The following is a 27275-nucleotide window of genomic DNA, read 5'->3' on the forward strand; positions in this document are numbered from 1 at the left end:
ACTACGTTTAGAAGGAAACACACAGGAAAATGTTACAATGTAAAGGAGTAGGATGTTTTATAGCATTTCTTACTTTTGATTCTGTAGTTACGGTTGTGCCCATTGCTCTCCTAAAATGATGGCTGAAGTGCTCATCTCTAACTAAAAGTCAAAGTTGGCAGCTTGAGAACCTCATGTCTTGCTTGTAAGTAAGGTATTGAATTTCAAACTATACTTTTGAGATCTCACCACCCTTCACTCCAGTGAGTTGTCCCTGCATATGAAGTTTTGCCAGAATGTGCGTCATCCATCGTGATGGGTTTTCTACCAAATTACCCATAAATAGTGAGTATTAGCAAATGCATGTAAAGATACGAGGCAAAAATTGTGTGGGAAGTAGAGGAAGACTTTAAAGAATCAAATGTTTACTTGCACACTAATAAACTAGCATACTTAGATGATCTGCTGAATTATAATTAAAGGCTTTATTCTGTCATCTTTAAATCTCACGGCTTGACTTTTTCCAGAAACTGTTTTTGTTCTCTGAGGTAAACCCACAGTGTCTCTCTCTATCTTTTGCTTTTATATGAGCTTTTAACAATAGCCTTTCAAGTAAGCTGAGTGTGCTGATGGTTGTGAGAAGTATTCATAAGTGAAATTTTAATAGATGGAAAACGAGGAATGCTAAATAATGGGTCACTCAAATGAGTCTACAGAAAAACCTAAATGTCTTGAAAATTAGTGTAGTTATACTCTCATGAAACCTGGGCTTGTTACAGGATCATTTTTGTATGTTGTTACATTCTGGACATGGATTTCTCCTGCAGTTTAACTTTTCTCAAGTATGCTAGGGAATATATTAAAACTGGGAAAGCTTGGCTGTCACAGTTCTGCATTTTAAAACAGGATATTTTTATAAAGGAAACATAATTTCTGTCTATATAGAAAATATCATACTTTAACACAGCCGAACACTTTGATAAAGAGTTAAGCTTTCAGGCTACGTGGAAATTGTAGCAAAGCCTGTGGCTGTCTGTGTAGTTCTGGATTTTTGTAAAGGTCCGTAATAAGTGGAATAAGGGACAGAAAGATATTTGGGGAATTGTCTTTAAAACAATGTTCTTCTATTTTTTAACTAAGCTTTGGGCAGTTTTTATTCATACTTGTTATATTTTTCTATGCATCTTTGTTGGAAAAATAAAGTGAAAGTGGGAGGTATATAGGGTAAGATTTATTTATCAGGCAGAGTATTTGTTATTCTCTATTTGTTTCATGTTGGTTTTTTCCCCTCTCTCTTACTACCTTCGGATTCCTCTTCTCCCTCTTACCCCCAAATTTTTTGATTAATGTTTTAAACAATGTCATTCCAACCTAGTTATGTTTACTCATTTTTTTCCTTCAGTGTGGTGACTAAATGCTTTTCTTTTTTTTTTTCTTTTTTTTTTTTAACTTTGAAGTTTGGACCAGCTCCTTTAAATATTCTAGGTGACTTTGTTACAGATAGAATCAAATAGTCAAATTATAATTCAGTGTACTCTCCCCCCCATGTGTATTTGGAAGTTACACAATGTCTAATGCCTTCCTTTTGTAAATCCTTTCCAAATTGGAGTCCTGCTATACATGACTACTGTACTCCCTGCTGATCTAGCATAAGCTGCAGTCCTGCCTTAGAAAAAGGATAAATGCTCCTTGGCTAGACTTTCTTGTGATGCCAATTTAACCATTTAAATGAGTTTTCAGATTTGGCATAGATTAGTTCTAATGGTGTCCACTTCCTTTATGTTCTTGGATATTCCTAACATAATCTGATCCTGAAAGCTGTAATCTAAAAGTTATTCTCTTCAGTATAGCTGTATCCCTATTTCTATAAACCTCTTCCCCATCATATTTTTTGTTGCAAAATATGCTACCATAGCACTTCCTGAACAGCATTGAATATATGTATTTATGCATATATATTTAATTTTAAATTTTTTGTACTATATATGCAAGTTTTATGAGAGAGAGAGAAAGTTCCAGGTATTCAGTGAATGTTGCATAGTTGTATGTGTATCAGAATAAATACTGTGTGATTTGAGGGTATTCAACAGTATGCTGATACTGGCTGAGGAACAATAGCTATTGATTTAATAAATTACTGCAGTAATTAATATTTTAGCTTATAAATCTTTTCAGTACAGTCTGAGAATAAACAGAAGAATTGGCAGAATACTTATATATAAAAATATATATAATAAGTATATAAATACAGGTATACATATGTACATATATAAAAGATTAATCCCAAATTTATTTTTTTGTCCTATCCATTACCAAGTTTTACGTTTAGAGACATATTTTTACACTAGAGTTCATAAATACAGGTGTCTTAACTTTTAAATGCTTTTTAATTGTACTGCAGTTTGTTTAACACAAAAAAGCAAAGTGTTCCTGAAGAATGAGGTAGGATCACTTTTAACCGTGCTTCTTAATTGTTGAATGTTACTTTAGTAGAAGTATCATTTTGGTTCTGCCTTTTAGCGTCTTTCATTCCTTATGCAATGTTACCCACTAAAATTGTGTTCTAGGACTGCTCTACATTTTTACAGTGGGTAGTTTCTAGAGATGTCTTTACCAAGAATGCTGAAAACATGTTCTTACTATTCTTACGGGCTTTCTTACCCTGTAAGAGGGGAGAGAGAGATTGTGCTAAGGGTGTCCAGAAGCCGTGTATCCTGATAGGACCATGAGATCTCAGCTGCCAAAAGGGTAAGCGTGTAAAGCAAAATGTCTCTATTCTGAAAGCTATGCCATCCGTCAAACCATCCCTGGTCTTGCAGGTACTCGGGTTATTTTATGATTGCCCAGTTAGCAAGCTCAACAAAATCTGTGATGTGATATGCTCACCCATGGCTTTTCTTTGGTACTTTAGTGCATGTCTTGTGTACTTGTTATGGTCTTGAAGCTATTAGCTAGAAATCATACACAGATTTAATTTTTGTCCAGCTGTAGATATCTGTAACAGATGACACCTGAGAAAGTCACTTTCAGGTTCATTTATAGGTAGCAGAAGAAAGATATTTCTTGGGCAACTTCATCTATCTTAAAGTTGACATCTAAAAAAGGTCAGATGAATTGTTTGCTAAAATTCCCTTTCTTTCCACTGTGAAATGCAGTGGACTGCAATGCAATGACTAGCACAGCTATTGATGTTTAGAGATACAAGAATAAATCCCACACCATGTCTTATGTGGAAACTTACTGTGCAGTTGCTTTCTACCAACTTGTTATGCAGGCGGAATCTGGTTGATGGGTAGGTCTTTCAGTACAGGACTAGAAAAGTCGCTTACCTCTGTAGCTGTTCTGGGTAAAGAACTTTTCTTAAATGCTTTCAGTAAAGATCCTAAAATTAATACCTACCTGTCAATTTCTGGGCTTGTCGATTTGGGTCTAAAGAGGAGAACTTTCTCCTTGTTAGACAGTGTTTTCAGCTTTCTACTAGTCTGGGACTGATGAAATAACAAGAATTTATAAAAGAAAACAGTAGTGTTGTCTTTTTTAAAATTCATGTTATAATTTCAAAGTGGATAGTTGCTTCTGTGTTGTAACATTTCCTGGGTTTTTCTTATTTAGTTGAGATACTCTCTGGGATTAATCAAAGTTTTGATTCTAAATAGAGTCTGAACACAGATTCAGATACCTTGCTGTTTTTCAGTGCTCAGTTTGACTCTAAAATGTATTCTGCCTGTATACAATTAAGCTGTTCAACAAAGTCCCTAGTTTTGCTTGTCACAAATGAGAATAGCTGTTGTGAGCTTTCAAATTCTGAACAGCTAACAACTGTCAGCAAGAGTATCTAAGTGAAAGACAAAGAACTAGAGTGATTAAAGTTTGCAAATCCATGAATAAAGCATTAAGGGTACTGCAGTATCTATTTTGCAAGTTGTATTATTAAAAAACTCTTCTCCACTTTTTCCTTCACTGCAATAGGTGTCTTTGTTTACCTTTTACAGGTTATAAAATGTACAGGGAGAAGAACCAAGACTTTTGAAAACAGCAGACCTTGGGTAGTTTTGTACTTTTGTCTTCTGTTTGGTACTATTTCCAAGTCCACTCCCCTCACACTATCATAGGCCTATGCGTTGTTTATTCTGAGAAGTTTTAACTGGTGCCCTGAAAAGTTTCTTGTTGCTTCTTAAAACTTGGAAGGAATTTCTTTCTTAGGTTACTGTTTTTATTAGGGGGGTATTATGTTCTTGGTTGAAGTAGCTGTTGCCACCAGTCAATGGGCTACTTACATCCAGTGTGTGGGAGTGGAAGAGTCGAAGGAATTAGCATGCACCTGTTTCTGAGCATTTCTGTAGAAATAAAGGACAAGAAAAGTAAATTATGTGCTTTCAGAACTCTGGGTCATTAAAGGTCTAATCTGAAGCTTGCTGATTTTGGTGAGCTTTGGATTACTGCATGGCTGAGTTAGAGGCCAATTAATTCAACTTCTTCACTTTCCTTAGGAGAAAAAGGTGTGAAGTCTTATCCTGATTGCTGTGGATGAGAAGAACACAAACTGACTAGCTAATAAGTTTCATAAGGGGCTTAAATTAATCTAAGAGTGAGCTGTCAGTGAAAGGGATGCTAACATTTCCACTGTATCTTTCCTGACCTGTCTTGGAACACTTCTTTAGCAGCCTGATGCTCCAGCTCACTACTTTGATCTAGCTGAAAAATGCATCCTATGGGAGACTGATTTCGACTGAATAACTTGCCCTTCACTTTGCTGCATGGCTGCACAGTCACGAGCACTGGTGCGGAGAAAACATTGGGAAGGCAGGAGGTGGGACTGTTCCTTTCAGTAGTAATGGGATCTTAGTTGGACTTAAGCTCTTTAGAAAATTATACATTCAGTGAAACTGCACAGCAGATGAGAATTAAGTAGAGCATGTTTTAGAGATTTAGACCTCCCAAGAGACTAGATATTCCTTGAAATTTGGCAGTTGTCCTTAAAGAGTTTGGTTTATACACTTCCCATCTGAAGTAATTAATTTTATTTTCCTTTTTTTTTTACATTCATTTTCTTAAATACCTCTTAGCTAACCTTTGCTTTGTATGCCTGTCATATCACTGAGCAGAACTAAAACATCTCCAGTTAAATAAAAACAATGTGTAATTAAAATTGAATAGATTTGCCTGTGAAAGCTTACCTTGGACTTCATGTGAACTTTGAAATGAAGTTACTATGCCAAAAATCCTTTGACAGAGATAGGAAAAATCAACGATTTGCTAAACAGTATCTATATTTAAGCTTTATTGGAAGAGCATTAAGCTTTTGTTTTAAAAAATGGGCACTTTACAAATGCTTATAGGCAATGAATGTCTTGTGGAGTTTTGAATACAGATATGCATGCTTTTAACATAGTTTAGGCTTTAAAGTATCATTTATGGAGTCTGAGTGTTATATAAGGGTATGCAGACACCTGGGCTAGATCACTGATATATTCTGATACATATTTATCATACATAGACTTTCCTGGGGAGATGTGATGGTGCTTGGCACTTAGTTTGTTTTGCTACCCTTTGAGATAGGGAAACTGAGTAAATTTTCTTTTCAAGAACTTTGCAAAATACCAGGCCATTGTTTTGGTGCATGGAGAGTTACTTTTGCAAAAAATTGGATATTTTTATTCTTTTTTCCAAACAAGAAATACAAAGAAACATTGAAATCTCCAGCTGTGGTGGGAGGATGTGGTTTCTGCAGGGACACCACGTACATTCCATCTCATGGAATGCACTTGGTATGACATTTAACAAAATGTGTTGCTTAACAGCTTCGAGAAAGACCAGCTTAATTGTAAAGATGTATGCAATGGAAGCCCTTCCTGCAAGAAGGCCTGCCTTTCCTACAGTTCAACAGAGGACATTTATTGCCAAGGTAGAGAATGGGATTGTGCTGCTGGAGAGTGTTCTGAAAGTATTTGTGGCTTAAACCGAATTACAGGAGGCACGCTTCTATGTATCCCAGAAAGCAGAAAGGTTACCTGACCGTATATAGTTCCTGGTGAGCTCAAATGGTTCATTTGAGTAAGTGAGATGAATTGTTTATTGTTCTTCAAGTTTATGTAGTCAAATTGAAAGCTGCAGCTAATCTGCAGTCTTCTACTGTCTGCTTTTTATGCTAATATGGTGTTATTTGCAAAGGTCTAGGAAGGAAGCCTGTTACTGAGTTTATTGATCTTTGTGGTATTGACTAGCTGCAATGTAGTTTCCACAGATGGCAAACCAAACTCATATGTCTAACTTGACGTGGTGAATTTGGATGTTGTCCTACTTCTATTTCTTAATGAAATCCAACAAAGCATAGGAATCGAGAGTTGGTTTTTGTTGCTTTGTTTTGTTGTTAGTTGGGGATTTTTTGTTCTTGTTTTTTTGTAACAAACCTTACCCACATATATGTTAAGGCCTAAGAGTTGTATTTGACAAAGTGTGTACATTTTTGTGGTTTTGGGAGGGGAGCAGTTGGTAACAGTAACTCTCTGTCTCCAGAAAGAAACTATATGGGTAGAATGTGGTGGTGATTATGGCATGTAATCAGTGAGAGATAATTATGCATTTAAGCTCCCGTGTATCAGTTGTGAGGATTTCTAAATAATAGAATACTGTCTAATGTAAAAGTAAAAATTTTTTATAGGACTGATGGATTTCCTAAAGATCTGCCTGTCACGCACTCTATTCTCTGCATTTCTTCCTCACTGGAAATATCAGATTGTAATTAATGCAAGATGACTGTCATTTTAGGTGTCTCTGTTTTGATGAGGGGCTAGAATTTTCAATATCACAAAAATAGTTCAGCAAGAATTGAATAAAATTACAGAAGTAAACAAGATAATCAAATTTAGACAAAATCTATCTTCAGAAATGGCAGTCAGGAAGAGTATAAAAATCGGTGACTAAAAGTATGTTTTAAAGAATACAGGTTTAAGCCAAGAAAATTTCTTGGATGAATCTGTAGAATACAATGGTGTGTGGTTATATCTAGGGTTCATGAGTATTTCTGAGATATTAGGAGAACAGCAATACTGAAATAAAATGTAATTTAAAAAATTCTTATCCAAGCCTGTTTTAGTGGAACATAACATATTTTAAAAGTAGAAATAACTTCTAAATCTTCATACTTCAAAGAGCTCAATGTTTGTACCTCTCTCAGATAGGCAATAAGCATCAATAGTGTAATTTTACTTTTGTGTTTCTGTCTTTGTTAAAGCTTCATCTTTATTCTGAATGGGAACACTCAGCTTCTTGAAACTAACAGAAATGTGCCTTCTGGATAGTGCAGCCGAAGTACCAAAGGAGATCTGCGTGTGAGGAGGGTCTTTTGGGAAAACACAGAAGCTGAACCTTGTTGAAACTGATTTTTGTCAGTCCTGTTTCGAGGTGATGGGGACAAGGAACTTCTAGTCGGCAAAGTATGTTGAGGCTTCTGTAAGTGTTTTTGTCAGCCTGTGCTTTTCTGCAAGAGCATGTCAGTCCTTATTAGTGAACCAGGTTATTTTGATGCGCTAGTTTGTGATTTTGACACAAGGGCTATCTGTTGCTTTCCCCTGCTTTCCTGGTACTGCTTGTTCTAGAAAACTTAAAGGTGTGTAATAATCTCTTGGTGTAGATTCTGTCTTTAGTTGTTTGTTTTCTGCATTTGCCTCTTGTAATGTAGTGGAGATGTCAAGATCTAGAATGAAAATTGTGTAATAAATAAGTTGCGTTCAACTTCTTCACCAGGACCCATAGGTCCCTTTGTACAAAGCTGTTTTCTAGCCAGTTGGCCTCCAACCTTTACTGCTGTATGGGCTTATTCTTTGTTGAATGTCATGAGGTTTCTGTCAGCATATTTCTCCAGCCTGTCAAGAGCTCTCCAAATGGCAGCTCTGCTCTCCAGTCTAGTGTTGTTTAAAACTGTCTTTTGTAGTAAATTTAGAATGCTTATTAAGCATAGCTTTTGGTCAGCTTTTGCATTGGTTTCCTCTTTAGTTCTGTGTTGTGAAGAGTGGCTATAAGAAAGTATGGTAAATCAGCAGCCTTAAAGGCAAGCCTGAATTTTAGCGTCTTATTGCATTAGTACACAAAGTGCTCGTCTGTTCTGTCTCAGTTTGCTTATATAATATAGTACAAGTATGGAACTTTGTAAATTTGACAAACATAGAAGGTGAATGCTTGGCATATAGGATTTTTTTTTGCGCATGTGTCCAAAGAAAGGTAGAGAGCTCTGTAAGAGAGATGTTTGTTGAAATCTTCGTTGTTTATTGTGCTTTTCTGAGTATGAGCTAAAATATTTGTAAGTAAATATTTAAGCTTTAAAAATACTGTTTTGTTTTTTTCAGTCAAACCACTGTTACTGAAGAACTCTATTACTGTCAGTCATGCTATAGCAAAACTTCAAGCCAAGTTACAGTCAAGTTAGAAATGCCGGTGCAGGCATCTGTAATTGTCTTGCTCTAATTCTTCTTCAAGACTTTACTGTGCTTGGCTCAACTAGTTAGTTTTACGTGCCTGTTGATCTTCATTGTGAAGGACTATGACAGCTTTGTGAGAAAATCATCAAATAGCCTTTGCTTGTTCATGGAATTTGCCTGAATGGAAGTTTTTGCACTACTTATGTCTACAGTTTAGATGGCTTGCTTATTTATAAGAGGATATGTATTAAATTAGAGGAATGGAAATGGGGAATAGATGGATGGGGCAGTTGAGAAACAGTGAAGCCAAAGTATTGCACTTGTTTTATTTAAATTCATGTTGAGCTACAGTCTCTACAAGGTCAAATTTTGAATTTTTGTTGGGGAGGAAGTTAAAAGAACACACAAAGGAAATGGTTAATGTTTAAGAGTTATGAAAATCTTCTGAGTAAAATGCAAAAGAAGATTATTTTTAAAATAGCGTATTTGTGGACCTTATTATAATTTGTTGTGGAGTATAGGAAAATGCCTGTAATCTATACTACTTATGTAGAATTGCTTAACAATTTCTAGATTTACTGGGCTCTGTCATAGTTTAACCCCAGCCGGCAACTAAGCACCACACAGCCACTTGCTCACTCCCCCCGCCATGGGATGTGGGAGAGGATGGGAAGAGTAAAAGTGAGAAAACTCGTGGGCTGAGATAAAGACAGTTTAATAGGTAAAGCAAAAGCCACACGTGCAAGCAAAGCAAAACAAGGAATTCATTCACCACTTCCCATTGGCAGGCCAGTGTTCAGCCATCTCCAGGAAAGCAGGGCTCCATCACGCGTGATGGTTACTTGGGAAGACAAATGCCATCACTCAGCCAGGAAAGGTGATTCTTTGTTGTGAGAACAATTAAACACTGGAGTGGTTTGCCTAGAGGAGGGGTGAATCTCCCTTGCTGGAAGTATTCAAGACTCAGTTTGGATGACCCTGGATCATCTAATCTAAGGCCTTGCCTTCAGCAGAAGGTTGGACTAGAGGATTGCCTGAAACCCCTTCCAGTCTAGGCTTTTCTATGTCTCTCTGATTCTTCACTGGAAAAGTGTAAGGCTTATACACCAAAGTCTTCCTCAGATTAGTTTGGGGCAAGATTTTGGGTATTGCTAGTTGTCCTTTTATGGATGAAGCAGGGATTTCTTCCTTTCTCTAGATTTAGTTTGATCATCTGAAGCTTTTAAAACATCCTTCTCTCAGCAGATCAGGCATCCTGGCTGTATGGGTTGAACTGCAACAAAATGGGTTTTATACTTTTGGGATAATATAGTGATTCCAGAGGAAGCTGGGATTCCTGACATTCTGGACTTAGGATCATATCAGAAGAAGGTACATTCTTAATGAAATTGTGTATGATAGTTGAGGCCCTACTTTGCCAGCAAGAAGAAAATACCCAACTTATGATGCCCTTGTCATTCATATGGTTAGAGGGGAGGAAGGAGGAGATTGCAGTACCAGTGCTGGAACCAGATTGATGGAGGCAGGAATTCATGTCAGATTTCTTTGCTGGATTGAAGAGACCACAGATGGAAGATGATTAGCACTTGGTGAGTTTTTACTAGATAACGCATGTATGTTAAAAATAATTGAAAAAAAAAAAAAAGTTATTTCCTAGCTGAGGAAGACATCATTGTTTGTCTGAGACATCCAACTGGACAGATGTTGAACTCTCGTGATCCAAGAAACATGCATTGCCCAATTAGAGCTTTGTGTGTAAGTAGACTATTGTGGATGTAAAGCAATTTTTTTCAGAATCTAAACAGTTTTTAAGTATTACATAATGTAATGTATTTTTTTCAGCAAACTAAAATGTGACTTGAAGTTTTAAGAATTTGCTGACCTCTGCTCTACAGCAATGCTTGCTAGCTCTCGCTTACTGGCAGTTTTAAGAAAAAAAAAAGTACAGTTAAATCCTAGTTTGCATAGTAGCTTAGCATGGCAAACTCGTAACAGATTATCTTCTAGTATGCTACAGATCAAAGACTTCTTTTGAATATTCTTGATTCAGAAGTTTTGAAGTTCACAAGTAGGTTTTTGCACAACTGAAGAAGTTTCATGGCTTCAGATGTATAGTAGAATCCAAAATATTTATCAATGTTACAAACAGCCATGAATTCTTTGCATGAACAGTGTTATGAAATACTAGTAAATATATGAATTAACTTTTGTTTCTAATTTTTGCAGACAATAGGCTGGTGTCTGCAAGCAGGTATTAATCATGTCTTCTAATTTTCACCACGTCATCTAAATTATCTCACAGACTGATTAATCTGCACCTGGTTTTTTATGTTTGTTTGGGGTTTTTTTCTTCCTTTTTCCTGTACCTACCAAACTGTGTTAGAAATAAAGAAATTGTGGGAACTCTGTTTTAAGTTCTGACTTGCATTAACTAGTGGCAATCTGGTATCTGTTGGTCTCCTGCCATTCCTGTTGTTTGACAAAGGCAACTTTCCATTCTATGGTATTTGTATTACTGGTTGGTTGGTTTGTTTTTAAACAGAGCAGTCCTACACCCTACAAAATAAAGGGTTGAATAAGCTTCATGTTAATGCATGTCTACACTGTGCAGTGGATTGAACATGAGGCCCAGCTTGTACACCTGTGTAGCACAATGCAAGTCAGAGGCATTAGTTTTCAGCCAAAAGCAGTATAGTCATGTCTGCGTGATGATGTGCCTGGGCTATCCGATGTCTCGTAGTGTTCCATCTTCAGTCAGTCTGGTTCAGACACTAGTTTGGCTTGCTTTAGCTCAAGTTTCTCTGCCTTGTGCTACGTTTTACAAAATAGATGTGCCCTAGCTTGTTGCAAATGGCAGAGTACTTGATGTGTCCTGATCTCTTCCCCAGATACAGGAAGTCCTTTTTACACGCATCTATTTGATGTTTTCTAAATCTGGATTATCTAGAATGGTGCATAATATTCTTGATAAAGTCTTGCCGAAACACTTACAATTAAAGACTGCTTAAAATGTTTCCTTGTCTCTTCTGGAAATACCTGTCATGATGTATCCTGGCATTGAATGCTGTCTTTTTCATTGCCATATTATACAATGGTGGCTTACGCTAGGGTACCTCCCGCTTACTGATCAGTTTACTGTCGGACATATGTTATGCATTATTTCTACATTTCTGTACTTTCAGTTGTTAGGTCATGGTTTGGATCTAATTTTGAATGTTCTATTTCCCTTGCTTTTTAAAACTTCAACTTTTTTTAATTTAAACTTTTGTTTAACTAATTATCTCCTACATATGAAACCTTTTGTCTGATAATTGAAAAAAATTTCTTCACGCTATATTTATTGCACAGTTACATTTCTGTAAAAATTAGTATTTTCTGCTAGTCTCTAACAATGAGAGACAAGACTAGAAGAAAAAATAATTTGAGAGTGAAAGTTTGTCTTGCCAACTACACCTTTTTATTGGATTTTTTTTCTTTTTTAATTGACAGGCTGTCATGCAATTCCTCTTGATTCTTTTAAGTTAGTTGTAGGCTCTTCTGTCACAATATGGCCATGAATATTTCATTATATGTTTGAAGAAGGGCCTTGCTGAAAATGGTAGAAGTCATGGTTTCTAATTACATCTGGGTAGTTCTTTCACATAACTCAATTGATCTCATCATGTTTCTTGAATTAAGCTAACATTACTTAGAGGAACAAAAAGCTGTAAATTCATATAGGACTCCTGTTATTACATTGTTGTTGTTATATAATAATGCACACAAATATACATACCAGCAGCAGAGTCTTCGATTTCAGGCTGTGATTTTTAAACCTAGTAACTTTTCTTTTAGATGGAGAACTTTGCTTTTTCCTCTGCTTGATCCATTCTGTTTATTGCTGTTGGTAACGAGGCAATCGTCTTCTGAAGCTCCAGCTGTTCCCAGTCTTTGTTGCTCATTTGAAAAATGCTGTTAGCAGAGGAAGTGTGGTAAAGCTCTGCTTTTGTCTTGGCCAGAATAGGTGCACTGTAAGGGTGCATGGAGAAGAAAATGGGAGGTTTCTGGAGGAATAATAATTCTGTTAGAAACAATAAATGTTTGGGAGATGGGCTTTCATTATAAAGCTATGTTTTCTTTGAAGTGGTAAATGCTATGTAGTGAGTACGTTGCTTAAAAACAAAGATGCTGCTGGTTCTTTTTAATCTTCTTATAGTAAACCCTCAAATTAAGATATGGTCAGTCTTTTCAGTCAGTGTAATCTGAGTCTGATTTGAGAAAATTGGTGTTAACCACCTGCCTTACCACAGTGGAAATAAAACTGCCAAGACACGAAAAGAGATAGTTAAGGAAAAGCTTAACTACAGCCAAAAAACCTTCACTGCTGCTTTTGGCTGTTACATCTGTGTGCAGGCATGTTTGTTTGCTCTGTCCAGGAATGCCAAGTCATGTGAACTGCTAAGTCGTACAGGCTGTAGTATTGCAAAATGTGCTGTGAGTTAAACTTGCAGAACGAATACATCCATTCTGCGTTTCATGGATTAGAAATGCATTTCATTTGTGTTTCTTCTAGCTTCTATTTTATCTACAATAGACTGATTTTTTTTTTTCTTTTTCCTTTCCTTCTGACTGTTTGTTCTTTGAGTCTTTATTAACATCTAGAAATATGGTGAGTGGCAGTTTATCTTCAGTTTGACGGAGTCTCAAGATTGCTTCCTTTAAGCAGTTGGCGATTAATCAAAGATGGTGTCAAACTAAAAACTGTAAGGTTTTTAGGTATATTTAAGCACGGCTAGTCAGTAATATGAAAATGAAATAAAGAAAGATGTACTTCTGATGTTTAAACTCTGTGTAGGTGTTCTAAGAGAGAAACAAGTGGGGGCTTAGTGCACTTTTAAAGGCTGTAGACAGATATGAAACTTGCAACTGAGCAGGAGATTGAGTTTGTCACTCATTCTTACTTGTCTGTCTGTTCTCCTCCAGGAGTTTACTGACCCCTTGGATCAGCCAGCATAACTGTGTGTATTGTCTCTTCCTAACCTGGTGTCTCAGTGATCTGTGTTACTTTATACTCTACTGCATGGTTTTAAAAAACTAAGATTATTTTGCTAGAACTGAGTTAAGGAACAATTACGTGTACAGCTGCGGTGGCTGATCTGAGGGGGACATTGACCTTTCAAAGTGTGAGGTGATGAGCTTTTGCAGGTATTAGCCTCAGCAACGCCTCGCTTGTAGCACAGTCTGAAAAGAGTGAATTGCACTAGTAATAGCCTTTAAACAAAGTCTTCCCAAGCATGGTGATCTTTTTAATCTCAAACCTATTCTTAATCAACGCAGACTTAATTGATATAATTTATTTATAAGGTGAAATCTATGCAGATTTTGAACTGAATGCATTTCATACCTTATAAAAGTACACAACTGGCTATAAATCTTTATAATTTATATACTGTGGAAGGTCAGTAAGATAAAATGCAAGATTTTCAGAATCCTTCTGGCCAGTTTTGAAATGACCGTTACTTCCAAGAAAAGAATGGGGTCTTCAAAGTCATGGTATTGTCCTCTTTGTAATTGTCGTGATTTAACCCCAGCCAGCAACTGAACACCACGCAGCCGCTCACTCACTCCCCCCCACCCAGTGGGATGGGGGAGAAAATCGGGAAAAGAAGCAAAACCCGTGGGTTGAGATAAGAATGGTTTAATAGAACAGAAAAGAAGAAACTAATAATGATAATGATAACACTAATAAAATGACAACAGCAATAATGAAAGGATTGGAATGTACAAATGATGCGCAGTGCAATTGCTCACCACCCACCGACCGACACCCAGCCAGTCCCCGAGCGGCGAATCCCTGCCCCCCACTTCCCCGTTCCTATACTGGATGGGACGTCACATGGTATGGAATACCCCGTTGGCCAGTTTGGGTCAGCTGCCCTGGCTGTGTCCTGTGCCAACTTCTTGTGCCCCTCCAGCTTTCTCACTGGCTGGGCATGAGAAGCTGAAAAATCCTTGACATTAGTCTAAACACTGCTGAGCAACAACTGAAAACATCAGTGTTATCAACATTCTTCTCATACTGAACTCAAAACATAGCACTGTACCAGCTACTAGGAAGACAGTTAACTCTATCCCAGCTGAAACCAGGACAGTAATAAAGAAACATTAAAAGCAAACAGAGCTCGATGGAAGATCATTCTTCAGGAGAACTTCATAGATCTTGATTGAAGCCTCAACTTAGTGATTCATGCAAATGCATAGATTGTGCAGTTGTCATAGGCTTTTCAAAATAGAATGTACAAATGATACAAAATCTAATGGAGCATATGGGGTAGGTGCATAAAATTATATGTCACTTGTCAAAATACTCTGTAGGGTGGTACATCTTCTTTCTTGAAAAAGAATAAATTGTATGTGTGAAGTAGAATAATACTCCTATGGAATTCTGGGGACTAAATAAGATGACTGTCAAGTAGTGTAGAAATGGCAATGTGAAGAGGGAGAAAATTAATGAACACTATTTCTAGAGCAGTTGAGATCTCAGTGTTCTGTATGAGTAGGAGTGTATATTGTCATTTAGCACTTCATCAGAATGGTTTATGCTGCCATCATGAGGAAATTTGATTACAAGTAGCTGCTTCTATGCTGTGGTACTTGTTCATCATTTAAACATGTTAAGACTGTTGAAGCTCCTTTTGAATTTCCTTGAGCATGCCCACAGATTTAGTAACATATTTTGGATAGTTAAAGTAGTTAAAAAAAAATCTTTAAGAATCTTTCAAGCACAAGCATTTGGAAGTAAGGTGAATTGTAAAAGTGTATCTGGGTAGGTCTGGTGTTCAGGTTTCTGTGCTTTTGATGATCTTTATTTTTTTTGAAGAAATCCAATGAAGCCTGCAGTATACTTATCTTTTGACATTTTGAATTAAAAACCACATGAAATTTTCTGTAGTCTTCTAGATCCTTATTATGCTGGTTTTATCCTGCAATGCAAAAGGAAGAATATTCTAGAATAACACATTTATGATGTGAAGTTTGCAATATATGTTTAGGCTGAGCAAACACTTGGGAGCTTCTGTAATGGAATTGCAGTGCTTTTCTCTATCTTAGATGGCAAAATTAATCTGTTGGAACACAAGTAAACTGGGAATGGCTTTGACATTTTAGGATGTTAAAACAGGAATAAATCAGAATTTCAAGTATCATGTACGGTCTTAGAGGGTGGTAGTTTCCCACAGTCTCTGGTATTCCAGCTGTAATTTCTTTATAGTACCAAACATGTCATGCATGAGGGGAAATGGTTTCTTGGTCCAGTGAAATCCATTGGAGGTTTTTTGTGTCTTTAAATACTTCTAGAGCCATTATAATTTTAATTTGAGCTTCTTATAAAATTACTTTTCCTGTGCCAAAAGCTTAAACCTTATGAAAGCTGTTCACACAGCTTCACATAGCTTCTAAGTATTTCTCTATGCAGAAAAGCTGTTTAGCATATTGATACTTCCCTGGGTCTATTCCATTTTAGATGATATACCAAAACTGGAAAACAGGTCCACAAATTCACAGGTATCTTATATGTAATCTTGTTCTCTTCACTTTAAAGGACATCGGTAACACAGATACCGTAGTTTAAGGTTCCCATCTATTAACTTATTATAGTAGCCCTTTGGAAATTTGAAAATTGTATCTCATTTTATGTTTAATATTTCCTTTTTCATCATTACTGTAAAGACTAATCTGTCTCCCCTTCCTCCTTTTTTAAGTGAGAAAACTGTTTTGGTATAATAGAGTAACCATGAATTAAGTTTGAGATCTTTAGCTTGTTGAATCTAAATGCTGTGGGAAAAGAGGTGGTCCTGTTTCATGGGATTTCTTCTAGTATATTTATCAACTATTCCCTCATAGAATTTAAAATGAGCATGTAAAAAGTTGTACTTCTTGGTAATGAGACAGTTCTGATTTTTGAAGAGTGGTAAAGATATGAAACTTAGCATTTTCCACAAAGCCAAAATGAAACTTGAAATGGGTTGAGAAGAAATATGTCCATTAGGAATGGCCAGGATTTCTTAGTCTTGTATAAAAAAAATTCTGGCTTGCAAATGCATGAATATGATCAGAAGATTTCATGTTATAGCCGGTACCTAAATTCGGAAGGTGTCAGGGACAGAAGTGGCAGCTGAAGTATTGGGGAGATCACAAAGAGTCTTGGAAAAGGGAGCAGGAAAAAAAGGAGTGAGTCACCAGGATGGTGAAGTTGTAATAGGGAGTACTGTGAGAATCTGGGAAGAGAAGTGGCTGCTTAAATATCCAAAATAATTGGATAGAGCAATCTAAAAAATATGACTTATCAGATGTGTTGATTAAAAATTTCTATAGGCAAAAAAACCTGTTTGCAGCCAGGTTTTGTAAGAATTGGTTTTACTGGTAGCTCAATACGGAGAAGGCATTTATGGCTGATTCTGAAAAGAGATCAGAAGGATGGGACACTGGAATTTCAGCAATTATGTGTAGTGCTGCAGGAAGAAATTCATCCCTTTCTGCACTATATAGTTTGTGGGAATGAACAATGTGGGAACTGGTGTCAGGTTATGTGAGTAATTACTGTTACATTTGTATAAAGTAGAAGAGCGAAAGTTTGTCAGCACCATGCAGCTAAAATACAACAACTTCTTTCTGATGTTGCTCTAAACCTTGTATGTGCTTGTTTCTGGTTTTAATGTACCCCTAGGAAGTACTGTCTGGGACATGTTTGCTGATGTAATACTATGTAAATATTATTTCAAAGCAAAAATAAGTTACTAGTGACTAATTAATACTATGATTCCAGCTTAAAATATTTTGTAGTAAGCAGAGATCAGTGTTATTTTTTAAACTTTGTGAGCACCTGCAATTAAATACACAGTAATTAATAACAAATATTGAGGTAGGATGCATCGTCACTGACTCGCTATATCTATTTTTCTGTAAGTTTTAATGGAGGCACTTGTATAGCATTTACTCCTACAACCACTTCTTTGCATGCATTTTCATATCTCATTTATAAGGTAAATAAGGAGTAATGGGAGTATTTCCAAACTTTGAAGTTTTTGATCTGTGGTGATGAGTAAAATAAAAGCTTAGGAAAAAGTTTAATTTCTCACACCTATGATGAACTGGAAAGGAAGCAGAAGGCTTGCAGTTTTACAGATTTTTATTTTATTTTATTTAAAAAATTATATCCCTTAAAATGCAAAAGTAGCATGCTCTTTTTATTATTGTTTGCAATGCATTTTATTTCGGTCAAAACATTTTTATTTTTAAATGAATATTATATGTAGATATAGCTAATATATGCTTAAGCTGTAAAGATGGATCTCTTCCGATTTTGTATCATGCCTTGCATATTGCTCTTTTGAGCACAGCCATAATACAAATACAGATAACAGTGAAGATCATGGGAGCTGCGAAGAGCATTTCAACGATGAGAGTAAAGTCATAGCAGCTTCGTGGTAAATAAAACTCCCTTCAGCTCCCTTCTCTTCCCAAGTATGGAAAGAATTTCAGTTGTGTAGTTGTAAATGATGGTGTTTTCACAAAGGCTTCTCTATGTATCTGCAGCATAACAGAATTAATATAAAATACGTCTTTTGTACTTTGATATAACTGGCAGAGAATGTGTTGAGTCTCTCAAAGACTATGAGTTGCCTAATATATAATTCTAAATGAACAACTTTTTAGAGAAAATAAGGCAAACACTTCTCTTGCAACTAGATTTGTTAGGAAGAGCTTTAAGGCAAATCTGATAGAAACAGTGTGACCTACTTAATTATCTAACATGTTATGATAATTTGTTTTAACACAGCGTATTGTTGAGACAAAATTTAGTTACCAAGAGCAGTTGTAGTGAGTATTCCGATTGGTTTGTGTGGAAGTTTTTTACAGAAAAGTTTCAAACTTCTTGAAGCGATTGGACCACAAATCATTTTGTGATAGGCAGTATTTTGAAGGCAGTTTTAAAATAAAGCATAATAATTCCGGATAATTTAGTTACTTTGAAGTAGGAGTCATGGAACATGTCAGGGCTCTTTTAATAAATGTAATATCTCACAAAACTGCAGAGATTTTAAATTCATACCTCTGAGGAGAAATTTACAGATTTAATCCACCCATCCCAAAAGTGCTCCAATTTTATAAGAACTTCCATTAAAATCATGCTTGCAATAACTGTTTCTGCTTTGCTTTGAGTAATTAATCTGAGGAGGGATATTTTCTTGAAAGATTATATTTAATTTGGCTTTATATAGCAAGACAATTAACTTGTTCTAGATGGGAGGAAACCCAGAAGGTGATTGTCTGCAAATGTAATTATGCAAAGCTGTTGTCATCTCAGCCACAGAAGTTGTGTAGCCAAGGACTATTGTTGAGAGCTAATTAAAATAATGCAACTCTATTAAAACATCAATTTCCTGTTTTTAGGAATTATCTGGGATATAATATCATAATTATAGTTTCCTGATATTTGGTGTTTAAATTTACAGCCTTTATCTTGAAACATGTGAAAGAATGATGGCACCAAGTGGATGTGGTCATGCTAGGGCATCTCCAGGAGCAAGTGCTTTTAACATCAGTGTAAAATCAACTAACATTAAATGTTCAAACTTACATCAGTTACAATAAAATGAGCTAATTATGGTTGTTTCTCTTAAGCCAGTCTGAAGCACTGAAACCAATTTAGAGACCAGTTTTAGTCCTTTTTCTATGTGTGGATGACCTCTTGGGAGGAAATGATGGCAATGAGGTAGGCAGTATTCTGCTCTAATCTTCCTCCCTCCCCTTTCTTTCTTTCCCTAGGCAGAAGGAGAGGAGCGAAGGTGTTAATGATTTTTTTTCAGCAAATGGGGAGAGGGCAATCGTGGTCCTTTTTAATGACTGTGCTTTACTTCTGAATGCTTATGAATGCTTCAGGCTTAATCATGAGAATGGTTAATGACTGACTGAAGCTGACAGTCTGTAAACAGTGCTGAGAAAAAGTATTCTCTCAGGTATGTATCAGTGTTCAGTCCTTGCAAAAAGACTAATGTTTCATTTGAAACCCTGTATTTTTTCCTGTGTTTCATGTATTAAATGCCTCAGATAATAAGGATTATGTACTGATCTCTTACTAACCCTTTTGAGTTTTCCAACCTGTAACTTTAAATGTACAGTGTTTATTAAGTGCCATGTTTTTCAAAGTTTGCTTTTTGATTAGAATACCTGCCTGAAAGTTGAGTACTGCTATCTTAAATAATTAGGGCAGTGAAGTTTGGATATTCCTGGCACATACTGTTAACACTGGCTTTCTCTCAGTACTTACATTCCAGGTTTGTGAAAGATCCTGATGAGAAGGGTAGGATTGTTTCCTGATCATTGTAGACTTTGCCTTCAAATTGATGATTAATTCTTATCAAAGAGAATAAATATTTGCATTATTTCAAAAGTTTTTAAACAGATTTTATTATGAGGGATGAAGAGTGGAAGTATTTGTAATGCCTTCTGAAGTAATAATGAAATTGCTCTAGCAATCAAAAGCTCAGTTGTGAATGAAATCATGCCTTATCTTGGAAAATATGTAGCTATTTCTTATAATGGCAAATCATAGGTATTATTGTCCAGGTTTGAGTCTATATCCTTTGCATTTTTATCCTTGTTGTTCTTAGTGGGAGGGAGGGAAAAAAAAAATGCTCTTCTCTTTTGGCAAAGCACCTGAGGTTAGTCAGGTGTTGTAAACATGAATCATTTCACAGGCTTCAGGAGATTAATCAAAACATAATTTTATATTTGTGTGTGTGTAAATCAGTGTATGTTTTAAGGGATGTCCTCTTTGTCTGCTCTGTTTTGCATAGAAATGCATCCCATGCACTTGAAAAACATGTGGCCCCTGTTACCTTTCACACTGCCATTCCTACTGCTTTTAGGTATTTCATTTTTTTGTGTTTCCATAAATCTCATTGTTCTTTTAGAATTTCATGCAGTCAGTTCAGTTCTTAACGATGTGACTGTGATTCAGATGTGTGTTTTATATTGTATCATTTCATGGTTAAGTTTAATTTCTTCCATTTCAAGATGGTGTATGATAATGGAAGTCATAAGATTGTAACAGAATATAAAGGATTCCTGAGCATTATTTCTTCTGAGATTGAAGTGATATGCAAAAGAATATGCCAAAGTTAAATAAATAAAATAAAGTTTTACACCAACACAGAATGAAGAGTTTAAACAGTTGACTGTTTAAAAAGACTAGTATGAAATATTTACATTCAGAGAACAGGTTAGATATCTCTCCGCTTTAGTTTGTAGTGCTGAATTGTCATTTAGTGGCACATGAATTGACCTAGAAAATGCAAAAGTTTTCTTAAATGCAGTGAACAAATACAAAGACAGTGCCATCTGTCTAATTAAGCAAATTAAATATTTCTTCAGGGAGGCTGGGATGACATAAAATTGATTAAAACTATGTATACAGTGTTTCTGTTTTTTAACTAAAACCCACTGACCCTACTTTTAGTAGTTCAGGTGTGCCTGTGGGGACAAGTAAGTAGAATTCAGTAGATGTAATGGAAGAACTGACAGGATATGTTGTTTCTTTTTTTAATGCTCAGATTATTATGTATTAACACGATAGTTATAAACAAACAATTAATCTTGAACTGGTTTAAGTACGGAGTTCTCAAAATATTTTGTGTAGTTTTAGGAATGAATTTGTTAACTTTCCTGTGTCTGAACTTTATTTTTTTTTCATCCTCATAATGACCTTCAACTGGTTTTAATATGCTGGAGTCAATACTAAAAATATTTTATCAAGAATATTTTAGATTACTTGTAACAGTGATATTAACTGAATGAAAGCCAGCTCTGGTTTAGAAGCCTTAATGAGGAAAGCTTATTTTGGAAGTGGTTTCATTTATCACCCTGACCTCAGGAGTTTGTACACCCTACAGTTTCTTTTTACTCTTGTTCTTTTGAGGCATGTCAAATTATACAAATTGCCAGTTTTAAAGTGAAATGACAGTGTTTCATTTGTCTCTAATTGTAACACTTTTCTGTAATCTGGTATGTGATTTGCACAATTTACAAGGTATTGTAGTTACAGTTTATTTGCTAGTAAGAATTTTGAATAGGTTATTCTTAGACAGAAGAATTTATCAGGGCTGTTAACATAAAATGTCTGAGTTAAAAAGGACACTGTATGACAGTCCTCTTATGTAGAAGACTTTGGTTTATCCTAAAGATCAAAAATAGACTCAGCCTTCCTTATTTCCAATCCTATGAGATGTACATTATATACTCTGGAGCTTCATCAAGGGCCAGCAAACTGAAGTTTGGATGCCATTAAATAGGCATCTGTTTATTTGTATTAATGATTTGTGTCTGTTGGACAGAGAAACTTACTACCTTCTGGTAGCTCAAGTAAATTAAAATTTATTTGGGTCATGGTAGAGAGGAACCTGCCTTCTAAATTCAAAGTAATTTTTAAAATTGCTTACAATACCAGCATTCTGGCTTCTACATGTGTTTGTAGTGACTGTTTTTATTAAATCAATTCAGTCCAATTTACATGCATCCATATTCAGTGAAATACTAGATTTCCTGTTTGTTTTTAACAAAAGTTTATTCCTTTAAAGTTTATTTGGCAGACTAAATTTTTTTTATTCAATCATTTTGGTTAGTTTTCTGTTCAATATTTTCATGTCACTCGGCAGTAAATATTTGTCTCTATCCAGTATAATTCATTTTTAAGTAGGATAAAGTAGCTTAATCCCATTTCAGGCCCTGTGTATTTTTTGTTAATATAATAATGCCATGTCTTCACGAATGCCTTTTTGTTGTCATTTAGAAGAACTATTTCAGATTTAAGAATATGGAATTATTTCATACAGCGAGAGAATTTAATTTGATTCTCTGATTTTTCTTTGAACTGAAATGTGGAATGCCTGCTGATTCTACAGCAGGTAGATTTATACTCTTGTGTTTACAAATGCAGTACGAGAAAATGGAATGATCACTTCCAAATGGTCTTTGAAGATAGTCAGTACCTGGTACAGGCCTTAAAAATCTTTGCTGTGTAGAACTCTCTGGAAAAATCTTGTCTACATGGGTCAAGTTGATGAACTTCCTTTTAGGAGGACCTAGGTGGGATTCTGGTTTCGTTTGGGCTTCTCTTTTTTTTTTTGGGGGGGGGGGGGGGGAGGTGTCTTGCTTGATTTGTTTTGGAATTCTCTTTTTGGCCAGTGATGATGCTGGTGTGGATTCACAGCCTTGCAGCTCTGTTAGCACTGGATTTCAGGCATGTGAATCTTGCAGCCTTTCTCCACCAGACTGTTATACCTGACCTGAGCTTCCTCAGTGTATTGCACATGGCAGCCCTTATGATTTGCATATGCTGTAAAGCTGGGGGGAAGAGGTGTTTGGTCCTTTTGTCACCTCCTTCCAAAGCCAGTGTGAGAGCAGTGCCAGGCCAGCAGGACTCCAGTGATGAAACGCTGTGTCACTGATGCCCACTGCTGCAGCCTGGGCTGTGGCCTGTGAACTTCTTGCTTTCCAGCAGCAGCAGTCTCCCTCTTCCACTCTACTGGCAGACAATGGATTGCTGGTAATAAGTATGACTGTGTTTCCTGGGTAAAGGTCATGGGGATGATACAGAGTGAACCTGGTGGTGGCAGGTAACATTTCCTGCTAGTCTTGAGGATGAGATCATCCCCCAAAGTTTATGTAGGTTAAAATTCAAAGTTGTACAGTACAGACTGTTTATGTGCACAGGTGCAGAATAACTAACATCTGTGTACCTCTGACTGCTGGTAGTGATCAGGTGAGCTTGGAAGTTAATTTCCCATTGCAGGTTACTTGCGGCTGTTTCAGCTGGAATTGCAGTTAGAGAGGAAGGCAAGGTTCTGAGGAGAGTACTTCCCCCTTCCTATGTCATGGTCAGTGGCTTTATATCTGTGAGGTTTCATGCCTCATAGTAGGTTAACTTACAGCCCAGGTATTCCTCTTCTGCCCCAGAAGACATCGTGATGTTTTATTGTTGACAAGAATTTTTCTTGCCCGTTCTGCAAATTGTTGTAGACTGATTTAGCCAGCTGTAGGGCAGAATGGTCTGGTTGACAACACAGTACCTGGTTACACAGCAACTGCATTGTGATTTTAGGTTTGCAGGCAGGAACGTTCACTGCTCTAGTTCAACAGGACAGGGTTATCTCTGTGACAGGCAGGATGCCAAGCACGTTCAGTTGCTCATGAATCAGTTGTGAACCTTTGGCCACAATAAAGAGTTGTGTAGCTTCTGCCTGAACACTTGCTAAACGGTGAAGTAACATGGGTTGGTTTTCTGACATCTAGATCAAGATTGCGTTTTTTTAATCTCAATTCTAGTACGTGCTTTCTTCCTATATTTGCTATTATGCAATATTAGTGAGAGCCATTGAGAATTCAGGGCTGACACTTGAAACATCTACTGGTAGAAGTTACTTGAGATACAGAATAAGTGAAATAATTATGTCAAATAAAATTTGGCCGTTATGGCTCCAGGCTCCCTAAGTGGCTTATTTTGGTCTATGAGCTTTAGGTTTTTGTTCGCCATTGCTTAGTTACTTATCCCACCTTCTATGTTCAGAATAAAACCATCAAAAATAAGTGCTGTAACTGAAACCAGTAACTGAATTCTGTTTCTTGTTTAAAAATCTCTGAAGGTGTGATGTGTGAGGAACGGGGAAGCTGCAGTGTAAAACACAGTCTTGCACAGGAGTTGCACGGGTGGTGGTTGTTTCTGGACATGAGACCTTCTGTTTTGGCTCTTCAGTGATGCAGGTTTTGCCCACAACAGCATACCTGCTTTTGCTTTGAGGTACAGTACTAAACAACATTGTTGTAGCTAACTCCCGGGACAGATACTTTGCCATAAAGGGTTGCTCTGGTGAACAGGGCTAAGCTGCCGCTGGTACATAGTTCCATGTGGCCCTCCAGCCATTCTGTGTTGGTCAGTGTTGCAGAACAGTGTGCGAAAACCTGGTGTCTGTAGGTGCCATGGGACATTATGGTAGAGGGATGGTGGCAGTATTAATATGTGAAGCCTGAAGAAAGATCCTGTCTCTTGAGCACCAAAAGGAGAGTAGCAGGAATGGAGCCTTAAGCTACTTGTAAATGGGGAGTGGCAACTTCCAGGAAGAGTGGAAGAGGCAAGAGAGGGAGGTGTGCCATCTCCAGTTTGAGCACAAAAGCTAGGAAGATGTGCTTTCAAGTACTAATGGGGATGCGTGATTAGTACTTAAGCTGTGATTTTTGACTTGATGTAGAATTGGAATGGGTCAGGTCAATGGAGGCTGTGCAGGCTGCACTGTAAGTGCTTGTAGGTGGAAGGGCTTTGGGTAATGCTGTTTAGATTGCCTTGTAAGTCAGGGCCCTGGTGTTGGACTTTTGAGCATCTTTACAGCCTGTCTAGTAGTAAAATAGCTAAGAGCAGTTTTATGTTTGGGCTGAAAATATGTTGTTTAAATGAGAATTTAATAACTTTTGCTTTTTTGTTCCCGATTGGAACAAAGATACTAAAAATATTATTTCTTAATACAAGTAAGAATGTCTGGAAGGACTAAGGTAGCAAGCAGATGTACCAGTGCTAGTACCTCCACTATGAATTCTCTAATGTTTAGAGTAAATTCTAGGCTTTGTTTCAGGTGTAGGAATTTTTAAAATCTAGCTTCAGACTCTGACAGAAAGACTCAATCCAGACTTACTATTTTTTTAAATGTACCAAATAAAGTATTCATTGTGGAATTCTTCCAAATCCAGTGTCTTTTGAAGTTCATTTTGTCAAGTAGTATTTAGCTTTTTATTGTATGTTTTTAGTGACTGATTCCTGGAATGATGTTCAGAACACATGGAAGCTGGTATCTGTCTAGAGGACAACTACTTTTAAGCCAGTGCTGCTGATGTCTCTGTGTGACTTCTGTGTCTTTGAAGAGGAGCATGGAATGAAACAGAATTGTTTGCTTTCATATGTGGCAGCTTGAGATAAAGCTTATGGATGCAGAAATGTGTCTGTACCTAAAATAAAATCTACTGCTATATCTTGCAGCTCCTTTTACTTCCCTATTCCTTGAAGGACAAATCCTTAACGGAAATAAATTCCTTAAATTTCAGATACTTTATATTTCAAGGCCCTCATTATTTTTATTTTATGTGGTTCCACCACTCTTACCAGCCTGCATGGTCACAGAGAGGAGTGCGTTGGCATTTTGCCTTTCTCAACAATTTCATGTGGTATGCAAGTTGCTTCAAAGGAACCTTTTTGCAACTTGAGTGTTGCAGAAGCAGCTGAAAGCCAGGTCCTATATAACTGTTACATGTTTTCATATCTAGAAAATTAGGTTTGGGAAAATGTTTTTCCCCCTCTTTAAAGTGTGTGCAAGTCAAAATGCAAGCATTTTGCCACTGAGAGGCTTCCATAAAGTGAAGCAAAGAATGACCTAGAATAGCTATGTTTAAATTTCAGTGCTCTGGTTTGCATCCCAGAGTGGACTCTGTTAACTGCTGTACAGGATGGCTGTGCAATGGCTCTGTTCTGCAGAGGGGGCGACGGTCTACCTCTGATGCCTGCTTGAGATGGACTTATGGGGACAGGTGATGGAAGATTGCATAGTGCTTGAAAAGTCTTAAAACCTGTATGTTGTTTCTGGTGCTAGTATTTGGTAATAGGCAGTGAAGTTCAAATCTCAAACATGGATACCAAGGAAAGAGCAAGTAGATCCGTACCCCCGTACTTTTTCATCTGACCTACCCAGCCTTTCAATGGCTAACATGGGGCCCAACTGCAAATTTAAAGCTCCTTCCAAAGGAGATTTCGCTTACTTTTGTATCATAAGAGATGCTATCTTTGTGTTCCAGAATTCAGTTTGAGAAGGTAGCTTTACACTCACTGTTTCCTTCTAAAAATAAATAAGAAACAGAGAAGCTTGAGAAACTAAGCAGAGATTCTTGCTTTTCTTGGGAATCTTGCCTTTGGAATAGGTTTTGTGTCAGCATCACTAGCCATATTTCGGGATATGACAGTATATGGACAGGGAGTATATGGAGAAAATGTGGGGAAACTTCAGTGTCTTTGTGAAGTGTGTAACAGTTGAATCAACTGTTGCTTGCTCTTTGGGATGTTTACTACTTTTTAAAGATCTTACTAGGAATGATGTAAAGCTGATGGAGGATGAGGATGGGTAACAGTCAGCCATCTCTAGGTTAGATAAATGGGCTATCAAGCTGAACAAGCTTGTAACAGGCCTACTGGGATAGTGCCATGTATATGGCAAGAAAGCTGCCGTAACAGCAGGAGGGAAAGAGGGGCTGGAGAAATTGAAAGCTACTGAAAGGCGAACAGAGCAACAAGGTATTAGGAGGGCAGGTAAATGGGAAATTTTAAGGACTGGAAGGTGGGGTAGGAGAGAAGGTAGATAGGTCTTTTGCTTTGGAGAACCCAGTTTAATTGAAGTCAGAATACAAACATCTTCATGTACTGCCTCTTTTCTTTCAGAGGTTGTTCACTTTTATTTTTCATTAGGTAGCCTACCTGAAAACAACAACTAACCTGCTTATTCTGTATCTTCTTATGTGACAATGATCACTTGAGTTTTCTTGAGAAACTAGGCTGGAAAAAATAAATCTTAGTTCAGTTGTTTGACCAACAAGCTTAGGAGTGCAGCAGAGATTATTCATTATCATTGAACCCACTAGTCTGCCTCAGAAAAGAGCAAAAGACATCCTTCAGCAGCTAGGTTAGATCGCTTTCTCACACGGATTTTTTTCTCCCAAGATCTGGCGTTGTTTTCAAGTCCTCTTCCCTTCCAGTGCTTTTTTGTTATCACTTCTAGGGTTTTTGTTTGTTTGTTCCTTTGGGTTTTTTTT

General features: G+C 36.9%; 1 protein-coding gene across 9 annotated transcripts in view; it reads left to right on the forward strand.

Annotated features, from left to right (window-relative positions):
• The window catches only part of PLEKHA7 (pleckstrin homology domain containing A7), a 168740-nt gene that overhangs the window by 26768 nt on the left and 114697 nt on the right, over positions 1-27275 (forward strand). Inside the window, exon 1 of one of the 9 annotated variants that reach the window (XM_052810853.1) lies at positions 5770-5884. The exons of 7 other annotated variants lie outside the window; for them this stretch is intronic. In XM_052810853.1, coding sequence (XP_052666813.1) covers positions 5814-5884 — 71 coding nt within the window. In that variant the 5' untranslated portion in view covers positions 5770-5813. One more of the 9 variants, XM_052810854.1, reaches the window with a different exon arrangement.

This window comes from Harpia harpyja, chromosome 16, assembly GCF_026419915.1.
Source record: "Harpia harpyja isolate bHarHar1 chromosome 16, bHarHar1 primary haplotype, whole genome shotgun sequence".
Taxonomy (NCBI): domain Eukaryota; kingdom Metazoa; phylum Chordata; class Aves; order Accipitriformes; family Accipitridae; genus Harpia; species Harpia harpyja.